The 12477-nt window shown below is 39.2% G+C and overlaps 1 protein-coding gene across 1 annotated transcript; it reads right to left on the reverse strand.

Annotated features, from left to right (window-relative positions):
• Window positions 1-414: 414 nt before the first annotated feature.
• LOC124825451 (ubiquitin carboxyl-terminal hydrolase 4-like) lies at window positions 415-5361 on the reverse strand. The gene is made up of 6 exons (XM_047298058.2): window positions 4879-5361; window positions 4003-4119; window positions 3710-3808; window positions 2134-2325; window positions 1536-1717; window positions 415-1130 (listed from the first exon to the last, which is right to left on the reverse strand). The coding sequence occupies exons 1-6, from the start codon at window positions 4993-4995 to the stop codon at window positions 725-727; spliced, it is 1113 nt and encodes a 370-aa protein (XP_047154014.1). The 5' UTR covers window positions 4996-5361; the 3' UTR covers window positions 415-724.
• Window positions 5362-12477: the final 7116 nt, after the last annotated feature.

Genomic DNA, 12477 nt, shown 5'->3' on the forward strand with positions numbered 1-12477 from the left:
TCAAATCGTTATACTTATTCTATGCATATCTAAATTTTTACGGTAAATTATGTTAGATTGTGTAAAATTGGGCGAAATTGATTGTGGTGAATTGGTGACAACCTAACTTAGTTTCTCTTGGTTGATGGAGTGGGCATGGCTGCCCTAGAAAATATTTGTTATCACACATTCTTATTTTACCCTCCCCATTAGTAAGTTGTTAAAATAAAAATGAAAAACAAAAATAAACGGATAAAATCCGTCAGAATTTATACACACACTAATGGATAAAAGATTATTACAATATAACTTTGAATTATACATGTCGATTAAGTTATATTCAGTGTTAATATAGTTATTTAGTCTTTACATATAAACCCTCAAAAGAAAGCTAGCTCGATCCCAGTAAAACTTAAATACTGATCAGACAGGACGTGACTTGCCATTTGATTGTGTTTCTATTGATTTAACGATTAAAATCGTGATTACACTGTCGGCGAAATTCATATACACTGCTCTTATTGCTAAAGAAAAGAAAGAAGGGGAAAAAGGACAGTGCTTCCACTATCCACTGTACATGTGGACCGCTAAGTATACATTTTCACAACCCGTATCCTCTCGTTTAATCGCGTGTATAACTCCTCAAAGCAGGTTGAATAAAAGAAAGAAAAATAAATAACAATAAACAGATGAAAAACACAAGTCCAAATGATTCAAGTACCTAAAACTCGTTAGGCTCCTCCTTCTAGTTCCTGTCACCAGAGCCAATGCTCTCATAGAACAAAATGTAACCATGGTCTGTGTTGCTGGAATACTCTTGCGATGACCCAAAAAATGTCTGAACAGCAGACTCATCAATCATCTCAACATTTTCGTCATCAAAAAATAACCAGTGGTTGTGGCTTTTAACAAGGCTTACATAATGCCCGTGGTTGGGCCCACTCCCAACGTGAACAACTACTGCAAATAGAGAATACTCAATATCTGCATCTTCAACAGTATCGCTTAATTTCAGCTCAAGAGGGAAGACAACCCTGTAAGACAGCTTCTTGTAGCGTCCCAGTTGTTCAATGTATTTAAAACGCTTAAGGTGTATGACCAAGACGTGAGGTGGTTTCTTTATCTTCATTCTCTTCTGAGCTTCTTGCAAACTAATAATAGTGATAGAAGGTTCACACCTTGGTTATCAGATCAGTAAACAGACAGAATAAAACAGACGAGACTACATTGGTCTTTTTACACACTGCACTAAAACCATCAAAAACTCATCTATATTTTTCCCACTAGCCAGAAACATGACGTCATAGTATTAGTTAAAAAAATCATTTATAGCAATCTATTTTTAATTAAAAAGAATAACAATATGCCAACAAATAATACATAACTTATAAGCCAGTTGAAATCTCTGCTTCATAACCAAAAAAATTCCTCCACTTAAATCAAATTAGTTGAACTGACCCTTTTCTTTAACAATCGATCTTATGAAGCCGTGTAAAGCTGACGCCACAAAAGTATTCAGGTAATTATAAAATCAAAGTTAGAAGTCAAGTTTATACCTGCAGCACTTGTCACAAAAAAATTTGTCTTCAGCATTCAATGTCTCCGTTGAACTGAAGTTTTTCAAACAACTTGTAATTGAACTGTTTTGTTCAATATCAAGGCTCAAGTCAAAAAATATTTCATCCCTAGCTGTCACAGTTTCACAACGCAGGCACCTAGTTTCGTTGGTGAGTATTCCCTGACCAAATCAATTCATAAAAATGAGATTTCTAAAAGGGGACGAGAGGGAGGGAATGCGGTAGATTTAATGCAATACAAAGTTCAAGTTTATAGAATTCCAAGCTTTGCCACAAACAACACAGTAGGACAGTTATCAGGTGCTGCTTGGAAGCTATTGTAAGTTAAGTAACTGTGAAAGAGTTATTTACCATGTTGTATAACAGTTATACATGGATTCCATAAATAGGATGACAGATTATTAGGAGTGAGTATGTTCAATTGCTAGAGTTGGTTTGATAGAGGTGACGACTTGGTGGGCCTCTGTTAGTGTCATATATTCTGGCTTAATTCCAGAATTCTATCAATAAAACCTTACAGTTTGTGTCTAAACCCTTACGTTTAACACAACATACTAAAATAAAGACATTAAGTCACCTGAAAATTTTTGTGCACCCAAGTAACTAAAGGCTCTTTTTTAGCACCATTAGGTAGTCCATTATTAGGTCCATTTGCAGCCTTTTCAGAAGGTGGTGATGTTTCTTGATCATGTTTTGCAGCAGACTTGGCCTCTTTCACCAGGATGTCAACAAGTTCATTTAGCAAAAAGTTCAAGAATTCGTGAGCATCCTACCAAAAAATAGAGTAGATTCATAATGACATTATTGTTTTCTAATCTTAAATGGTGCGTGTGTGTGTGTTTTCAAAAACAAAAACTAGAAGAATAAGAGACATCGTTCAATAAACAGTACACTGACCCAATAAACAGAATTAACAATACATTTATAAATAATGAATGGTATAAACCTACAACAAATTGAGATGTATATGTTGTGTATGTTCAATATACACACATATACATAGATCTCCACACTGGTAAGATATTGTCCGCTTTGGACTAAGCTCTCACGGATTTGCTTTTGGTACCACTCCAAAAGGCCTCTTACCAAGGGAGGTATCTTATGTGTATATAAACCCATATCTATTTCTTATTTTATCCGATGTGAGACTTTGTTTGTATCCAACATCCTCCCCTCAAACAAAGGATTATGGTTCTTCTACCTCCCGTATAGCGGAAGTATTTTTTTTTTCTGGTCACCAGACCTGAACCATGGATTCTGATATGAAATGTTGTGTATGTTCAATATACACACATATCCATAGATCTCCATATCGGTAAGATATTGTCCACTTTGGGCTAAGCCCTCACAGATTTGCTTTTGGTACCACTCCAAAAGGCCTCTTACCAAGGGAGATATCTTATGCGTATATAAACCCATGTCTATTTCTTATTTTATCCGATGTGGGACGTTGTTTGTACCCAACAGTATAAACCCTTTATTTTGAACAAAACAAGTTATCATTATTTAACCCAATGAACAAAACTGGAAGATCAACTAAATCAAGGTGCAATGCTCCAAGTTTCAAAAGACTAGTACATGTATCTAGCACTTTAACAAGTTCAAAACAAAAATTTCCAATCACAAGTTCAAAACACAATCATACAGTCAAGGTTAACAAGAAGATAACAATTACAATTGTAAGTTTCTAATACATAATACCATTCTGTCCAAGGTTAATTCAAGAATCCAATTTACAGTATTACAGCCCATGATTCTCAGTTCCAATCATTAACCATGCCCTAAACTTCAAGTATCGCTAAGATCCAGCCCATAACTCTCAGTTCCAGTCATTAACCATGCCTTCAACTTCAAATTTCGCTACAAGATGTAAATCTAAACCATTTTTCTATCAATAGTGTCCCAGTGGCAACAAAATGCTAAGACTAATATTTAGATTGGATGCGACTCACGAGCAGCTAAGTAGGGACATACACAAAAGACTTCTGCACAGATAGGATCAAAACATGCAGACACATAAACATAGCCCAATACTGTACACCTGCAAACATTCTGTGTTATTACCGTAAAAGAAAACTAAGTTTCATATTTCTAGAATAATCTCCATCTGCCTTGAGTGCCCATTCTTGACAGTTTAAGTTTTAAGCAGATACCTGGTGCATATAGCTACGGAAGAGTTCATTCTGTTTTTTCAACCTCTGAACAAATCGTTTGGGAGCAATAACACCTGTTTTCTTCTTCTGAGAACTTATCTATACCAAACGAAACAATATAGGTTAACCTAATAGCATGAAAGAAAGAAATAAGCAGATAAGAGTATTAGATGGAGAAAGAAAGACATAAAGCCTGTTTTGTCTGAAGATAACACAAACTAATAGCAAATCATGCATCACTCAATCAAGTAAGAACTGTGAAGAGGCCCAACGAAAGAAAAACCAAATTTTACCTGTGAAAATAAGTCTGCCAAGCAAGTCAAAAGATTTTCCTCACCATCTGCCAAGCTCTTGTTATTTGCATAATACTCTAGCAGTTGTTCTCGAAAAGGAACACAGAAGTACAGTGCCTGTAGACAGAGAAAAAAAGACTGATTTTTAGTGTACAACTGTTCAAATGGTTACGACGTATTCAATATCCAATCTAGTATACGTGACAAACTACTGCTATCGAAACATAACTCATCAGAATAGGAAGACTCTTTACGGTGCTGGAAGGTAAGACAAATCCCATTACATCTGTCTGTCTATTTTGAATGGCTGGTAAGCCGTCTACAATTTTCAGTATTCTTTCCAATTATCAGAAATGACAATCAGTTCTGCTATTTATTGAGTAGACCAAATTCAAGTTAAAGACAATGAAAATAAAGCACATACATTAATGCAATACTCGAAAGAAAATGACAAGCCACTTTTTCGGTCAATGAAAACAATTTGCTCACTCACACGAAACAAAAATACAAGGAGGTACGGGGTTTCGTAGGCGTATATGACAGACGAATCCCGAACGTTTATCTACGTCTTTCAATCCCATCCTCTGTAGTTTCTTCTTTACAATAAAAAATCCCGTGGCAAACAAGAAAAAGTGCCTATTCATATATTCATTCATGAACCAAGCCATTGAAAGTTAAACACATTGACCTTCTATCACGACGACATCTTTTTCCTCCACGTTTATAACTCAGAGAACACAGCCATCAAAATTTATCAGCGAGAACCGTAAAAACCAAATCAGCCACATAATAATTAATTAATTAATTAATCGGCGATTTCCAAATAACACAATCGAATTCGAAATCGGATTAATAAGTGAGAGAATCGGCGAAGACCTGCAAAACGCTGTTGCAGTAACAAGTATTGCCGAAATTCTCGAGGCCAAAGTAGCGTTCCCCTTCGGGGAATTGGTCGCCGAGAGCTTTCTCGAGCTTGGAACCCGCAGCACCCATGAGCGCGTCGAACCGATCACCGCGATTCAGATCTTTATCCGGTTCAAATCAGTGAATCGCGTCGCACACCGCCATCGTTGAAGGCTCAATGGCTGTCTGTTCCTCTCTTCGCGCGTAGCATCGAATCGCTAGGGTTTGTTGCGCAGGGAATATCGCTTTCTGTTATCAATGGAAGTGGCGAGGGAAAGAGACAAGGAGGGTTTGGTTGGGAGGAAGAGCGAATGGCGATGGCGAAGCAATGGAGAAAATGCAAAGCAAAACGGCGTTTGAGAAAAATCTTGCGAAAATAAAGAAGAGAGGGGAAAAGTGATTACAGTTTTAGAACGCGCCACTATTGCCCTCCACAATATCCGTGACGTGACAGATTGTGTAAAAACGGTTCTAAGCATCAACTTTCAAATTCAAGTGTGCTTTTCATATAAAAAAATGTTTAAATATTTGTTTAGTTTCTCCAATTTCAAAGTTTATCAGCTGAATCAATATTCTTATTCTCGTATTTAAATAATTTTAAAATAAAAATGAATGTAATAATAACAATATAAAATTGAAACGAATTATCATATGAACAGCTTACAGTTACTAGATAAGCAAAAAATTTAACAGGAATTTTTAAAAAGAAAGATAAAACAAACATGTTTTAAATTAGAGTTAAATATGTTTTTATTTTTTATTTTTTTATTTTAATCTAATTTAGTTTTTAAATTTTATAAATATATAAGTTTAATTTTTTAAAATAAAATTTGTTAAATTTATTTTGATATTTTAAATATGTAAGACCCTATAAAATTAGCAATGATAATTCTTTGTTAAACCAGATTTATGAAGTATAATCAAATGCTTATCCTATTAAATCCCATTTCAAATCTGCTGAAATATATACTGTTATGGTGTGCACTAATACAGTGCCACATCGCGCTCTGAAACACGCACCACTGCACACATTCAGTGCATTAAAAACGCACCAATCTGTGCATGCACACACGCCAAGTGTCACGGGAGAGAATTCCAAATCAGAGTTTGATGTGCAGGTGGCAGACTGGGAGACGCTCTCCTGTTTGACGTGGAATCCACCCAAAATTCTGAGTTTTGAGAAAATCTCTCACTCATACGCACACTTCGTCTTCCTCAGAAAACCACACCTTTCATCTTCTCCAAACTTCTCTCTACGAACCTTCATCTTCCTTCTACCATTACTCACTTCATTCAACTCCAATCAGTTTTCTGAAACCATAGAAACGTTCACGGGGCAGTAAGCTTCGAATTGATCCGAACCTCTTTAGATCCTGTAACTGGTAAGTTCCAAACCATAATCTAATTCTAGAAGTTCTAGGAACACTGTTTCAGTTGCATGCAAAGAATAAAATCTGAGTTTCTGAGTCTCTTTGGTTAAATCTAGTTGAGGAGCGTAAGAAAGAGCTGATTGGGTAGAAATTCATAGTTGGACAGAATCAAGTTACACTGTTAAAAGTTCACTGCTAGACCAGGTAAGGGAAGCTTATATGTTTAATTTATACTGTTTGATTTATGATCTGAGATTCATATAAGAAAAACATGATGTTTGAGTATTTAGAACGTTTACTGATATCTGATATGTATTCTGGTTTGGATGGATCTGTCATGAACTGATACGGCTTATATGAATTTTATTTGATGATGAATTTGATTTAAATGCATGATTGAGTTGATTATGGATAAATGGAGAATGGTTATTGTGTGGTTGGAATGATTTAAATGTTGAAATTTGCATGATGATGGTGTCTGAAGGGAATTAAATCTGGAAATGAAAGTATAAAGTTGAAAAATGGAAATCTGGAAAAATTTCTACTAAGTGTGAAAACTCTGAATTTCTGATCATTCTCTGTTGCTAAATGACGCTCGTCACTGTACGGTCTTAGACCGTTCGGTTTTTGGTTAACATGACTTAGATTGGAATTCATTCATTTGGAATGAATTCTGCTCGAGAACGAGCGTCCCCCAATTGAGTGAATGAGCGTTCGTTTCTGCTCAGTATAGATAAATATTTAAAACTTTATAAATAAGTGACGTTCGGCCTTAAGTCGAGCGTACGTTCTCATTGACGTTCGGCCTCATGTTGAGCGTTCGTCCTTATTGTCGTTCGTCCTTATTGTCGTTCGACCTTATATTGAACGTTCGTTCTACAGAGTGTTCGGTCTTATACTGAAGTGCTCGTTCTAAGTTGAGCTCGGTTTATACCAAGCGTTCGTTCTGATTGTGCTCGGTCATTGACCCAGCGTTCGTTCAAGGAGGGTTCGGTTACTTTTTATATAACTGAACGCTCGTCCTTACCATTGAATTCTGAGAGAACGTAATTGGCGTTCGTCCAAATTGTTAATGAACGTTCGTTCTTTGACTGGCAGTGTTGTTTTTTTTGAAATCAATTATATTGATTGTTTATCTAAACATTTTCTTACGGGTTTTATCCTTTGGATTCTACCTGGATTCTTTACCTTCAAAATATTTCTAAGTATCATCCATATCTTTTAAAGATCAGTATTTTCAAATTATGAAGTGTTGAAACGTGTTAAGTGAATAAATGGTTCGTTTCTTTTGTTCAGAAACGAGGATGTAGGAGTACTGTAACATGTTAAGTCCTGTTGATTAAGTGATGAACGTTCGTGGAATTAAGAGAGTGGAACACGGAATGAAAATGTGAATCAGTGAACTGTTTAATATGGTGAATGATATGTTGAACGAATTATTGGAACTGGATTTTATTAGCGTTCCAAGGAGGAACGTTTTTGATATGATTGATTATTGAGTTTTGTAAAGTATGACTGTGGGCATGCTAATGCTGGCTTGGTCCATCCTGATATTCCGTGATACTCATCTTCACGTAGAAGGGAGTAGTCATGCGTGGGAATGGCAGGAGACTCTATTCCTTAGAGGTACTTTGGATAGGGTTAACCTCGAGTGGCAGCTGTCGAGTGTAATACAGTTACCACACCACTCGGGTGCAAGGACGCCTGTAGCTACACGGTTCATACAGTCCGGACGGTCTGTCGTTTATACGTATCTATATGATTGTTAATTGATGAGCTTACATGTTGAATGTGTGGATTGATATGTAACTGTATGTGTTGATTTTATAAATTAAATATTATAAGCTTACCCTTGCATTTCCTTTGTGTTGTCTAATGTCCATGTATAATCCGTCTTGTCGAAATGCAATGATCATCCGTTGTGGATGTGAGCAGATGGTGGTGCATCCCTTGAGCAAGTACTGGAAGAAGAAAATTTGGAGGATGCCAACCTTGTGGACGTTGAAGTAAAATTGGAGCAGTAGGGATTAGTTCCGTAGTAGCAGCAGTAGTTAATTTTGGGTGTGCTGTATTCTGGCAGCCTGTATATAATTCTGCAGATTTGTTCCTGTAGATCTGTTTTGTATATTTTGCTAAAATTCTGAACACTGTAAACTCTACTGTAAGTTACTGTACAGTACTGTTTATTTATATAAGTGCTGTTTTCTTTTGGAGCAGCTGTTAATTACGCAAAGACTGTTTACTGTTACTGTTAATTGTGATAAATTCTGAATTATAGTGATTACTGTATTTTGGGATGTTACATTAGTGGTATCAGAGCAGTTTTGTTCTTTTAAGGAACACTGTAGGTATGAGTGCACTACGTTTTTGCTGTGTGCTTATTATATGTTAATGAGTTATTGTTTTAACTCTCGAACTTTACTAACGCTCGTTTTTCTCTGATCCAGAGAACTAATGGCGCCTAGACTTCCTCCTCCTCCCCAACCGAATGAGTCCGATACGTCCAGCAACACTAGGTTGTTGGAAACCGTAGTTGAACGACTGCATCAACAGAATACTACACTGATGGAGCAAAACGCCACTCTGATGCAGCAAAACCAAGCTGCTATGCAAGGATTGGAGGCATCGCGTGTCAATTCTGAAAACACGCAAAGGCAATTGATGGAGATCCTGGCTGCAACTAGAGGTGCGCCTGGAGCATCTTCTTCAAACGCTGCTCAACCAAATGCTGAATGGAGTTTGGAAAGTTTCCTTCAGCATCACCCTGCCAAGTTCAGTGGCAAATGTCTTCCTGATGAGGCAGATCATTGGCTGAGGGACATTGAGAAGATTTATAATGCAAAGAGGTGTCCTGACGACAACAGATTGGCGTTTACTGAGTACTTGTTGACTGGTGAGGCCAACCACTGGTGGACGAGTGTGAGGGCTATCCTGGCCGACACTCATGCTCCTATCACCTGGGAGGTTTTTAGAAACAAATTTTATGAAGAATATTTCCCAGACAGCGTTCGCTATGCCAAGGAAGTAGAATTTCTTCAGCTGGTGCAAGGGGGAAAATCTGTATCCGAGTACACAAATTCTTTCAAACAGTTGTTGAGGTTTAATACGATGGCCACTAGTGAAGAGTGGCAGTGTAGGAAATTTGAGAATGGATTAAGAAGCGACCTGAAGGTGTTGATATCAAGTTTATGCATTCGGTCATTTCCTGCAATGGTGGAAAGAGCCAAAGTATTGGAGAAGAATATGGCAGAAGTGGAACGACAAAAGAAGCAGACACAGGTGACTAGAGGGTCGATTGTATCCAGGGGTACTGCCAACACGAGAAGTACTCCTTACGCTCGCCCAGGTCAGTCAAATGCAAGTGGATCACGAGCATTAATCACTGCCGGACAGCCAGGAAACGTCACTTGTTTCCAGTGTGGAGGGCCACACTATCGTTCATCTTGCCCTCAACTCACGGGAGGAAAATTCTGCACGAAATGTAGAAGAAGTGGGCACTTGGAGAATGAGTGCAACATGGGTGGACGAGCTGTGTTGAGGCCACCGAATGCTGGCAGAAATCAGGCTAGAGGAGGACGAGCCCAAGCAGCTGGACGCGTATATGCGATTACTGGTGCAGAGGCAGCTAATTCAGGTACACTCATCATCAGCACCTGCCTTGTGTTTGGTACCTCTTGTTGTGTGCTGTTTGATTCGGGGGCAACACACTCCTTCATATCGAAGGCGTGCGTTGATAAGTTGGGAATAGCTGTGAGCGAGATGAATTTTGATTTGGTGGTGTCAACACCGGCTGCGGGTGAAGTTAGGACGTCTACCATGTGTGTTAGATGCCCTATTGAGGTAGAAGGACGTAGGTACAAGGTGAATCTTATCTGTTTGCCTCTCAAAGATTTAGAAATAATTTTGGGAATGGATTGGCTCAATACCAATCGCATTCTCATAGATTGTGGCAAGAAGGAGTTAGTATTTTCTGAAGAAGATGAGGAATGCTTGGGAGTGACACTCGGTCAGTTAAAGGAAGACATTATGGAAGGCGCGGCTTGTTTTCTCATCATGACACATGAGGACCAAGAGCTGGGAAATTTGAAACAAAAACGAACGTCTGTTGTGGAGGAGTTTCTGGACGTTTTTCCAGATGAGATACCAGGGTTGCCTCCTGTTAGAGAAGTTGAATTCACCATAGACTTGGTGACCACGGCAGCCCCTATATCAGTCCAACCATACCGTATGGCGCCTGCAGAGTTGGTTGAACTCAAGAAGCAAATTGAAGAACTCATGGAGAAGCAGTTTATCAGACCGAGTGTGTCACCATGGGGAGCGCCTGTGCTCTTGGTGAAAAAGAAGGATGGTAGCTCTCGTCTGTGTATAGATTATAGACAATTGAACAAGCTGACCATCAAGAACAAGTACCCCTTGCCAAGGATTGATGATTTGTTGGATCAACTGCATGGGGCAACAGTGTTTTCTAAGATTGATTTGCGTTCAGGATATCACCAGATCAGGGTGAAGGAGGACGACATCCAGAAGACAGCGTTCCGATCACGTTATGGGCATTATGAGTACGTGGTAATGCCATTTGGAGTGACGAACGCTCCAGCCATCTTCATGGATTACATGAACCGGATATTCAGACCCTATTTGGATAAATTTGTAGTTGTGTTCATAGATGATATTCTCATCTACTCCAAAACCAATGCCGAACATGAAGAACACTTGAGAACAGTACTAACCGTGTTGAGGGAGAAAGAGTTGTACGCAAAGCTGTCCAAGTGTGAATTTTGGTTAAAGGAGGTGCAGTTTTTGGGGCATGTGATATCGTCTGAAGGTATTTCAGTGGATCCCTCTAAAGTGAGAGCAGTGCTAGATTGGAAGAGCCCGCGTTCAGTCACGGAAGTGAGGAGTTTTGTGGGACTGGCAGGTTATTACAGACGTTTCATAGAGGGGTTTGCCAAGATAGTGGCTCCTCTTACTAGATTGACTAGAAAGGACCAACCATTCGCTTGGACTGATCTATGTGAGGAACGTTTCCAGGAGCTGAAGGTGAAACTAACGAGCGCGCCAGTTTTGATTATTCCAGACACGTCCAAGCCATATGAAGTGTACTGTGACGCTTCTCACCAGGGTCTGGGCTGTGTGCTCATGCAGGAGAGACGTCCAGTAGCGTACGCGTCTCGCCAATTAAAGATTCATGAGCAAAATTACCCCACACACGACCTAGAGTTGGCAGCGGTCGTGTTTGCATTGAAGATTTGGAGGCACTACCTATACGGATCCACGTTCCAAGTCTTCAGTGATCACAAGAGCCTCAAATATTTATTTGATCAGAAGGAGTTGAACATGAGGCAGAGGCGTTGGCTAGAATTTTTGAAAGACTATGAGTTTGAGCTGCTCTATCATCCTGGGAAGGCAAATGTGGTGGCAGACGCTCTAAGCAGGAAGGCGATACATGTCTCATTGATGATGGTGAAGGAGCTGGATTTGGTGGAGAGCTTCAGAGATCTAAGGTTGCAGTTCGAATTAGAACCGAACAGCATCAAGTGCTGCAACCTTAGAATATCAAGCAATGTGTTTGATCGTATATGGATGAAGCAACGTGAGGATGAGGAGCTGGGGAAGATCTTTGGCGCACTCGGTACAGAAAAAGCCAAAGAGTTTAATGCTGGAACGGATGGTATGTTACGTTACATGGGCAGAACGTGCATTCCTAATGATGGTGAACTGAAACGGATTATATTGGAGGAAGCACACCATAGTCGTCTTAGCATACACCCCGGTATGACTAAGATGTATCAAGATCTTAGGAAATCGTTTTGGTGGCCTGGAATGAAAAGTGATATAGCACGTTTTGTAGCTTCCTGCCTGACATGTCAACGTGCTAAGGCCGAACACCAACGACCAGGTGGTTTGCTTCAGCCACTGGAAATTCCTGAATGGAAGTGGGATAGCATTTCCATGGACTTCGTGACTCATCTACCACGAACGGTTAGGAATCATGACTCAATATGGGTGATCGTGGATAGATTGACGAAGAGCGCACACTTCTTGGCCGTGAATCTGAAGATGTCAATGTCTAATTTGGCCAAATTGTATATAAATGAGATCGTTCGTCTGCATGGAGTGCCCTCAAGCATCATTTCTGACCGAGACACGAGATTCACATCTCGGTTTTGGCAATCCCTGCAAGGCGAGTTGGGGAGCAAAT

The sequence above is a fragment of the Vigna umbellata genome, chromosome 5 (assembly GCF_029865625.1).
Source record: "Vigna umbellata cultivar VRB3 chromosome 5, Vumbellata_1.0, whole genome shotgun sequence".
NCBI classification, from domain to species: Eukaryota; Viridiplantae; Streptophyta; class Magnoliopsida; order Fabales; family Fabaceae; genus Vigna; species Vigna umbellata.

Excerpts from the sequence above, each read along its gene's own strand:
- LOC124825451 (XM_047298058.2), bottom strand. The coding sequence starts at position 4,995 with ATGGGTGCTGCGGGTTCCAAGCTCGAGAAAGCTCTCGGCGACCAATTC. Across the intron at positions 4,120-4,878 it reads ACTGCAACAGCGTTTTGCAG|GCACTGTACTTCTGTGTTCC; the intron begins GTCTTCGCCGAT and ends CTCTGTCTACAG. Across the intron at positions 1,131-1,535 it reads TTTTGTGACAAGTGCTGCAG|TTTGCAAGAAGCTCAGAAGA; the intron begins GTATAAACTTGA and ends CACTATTATTAG.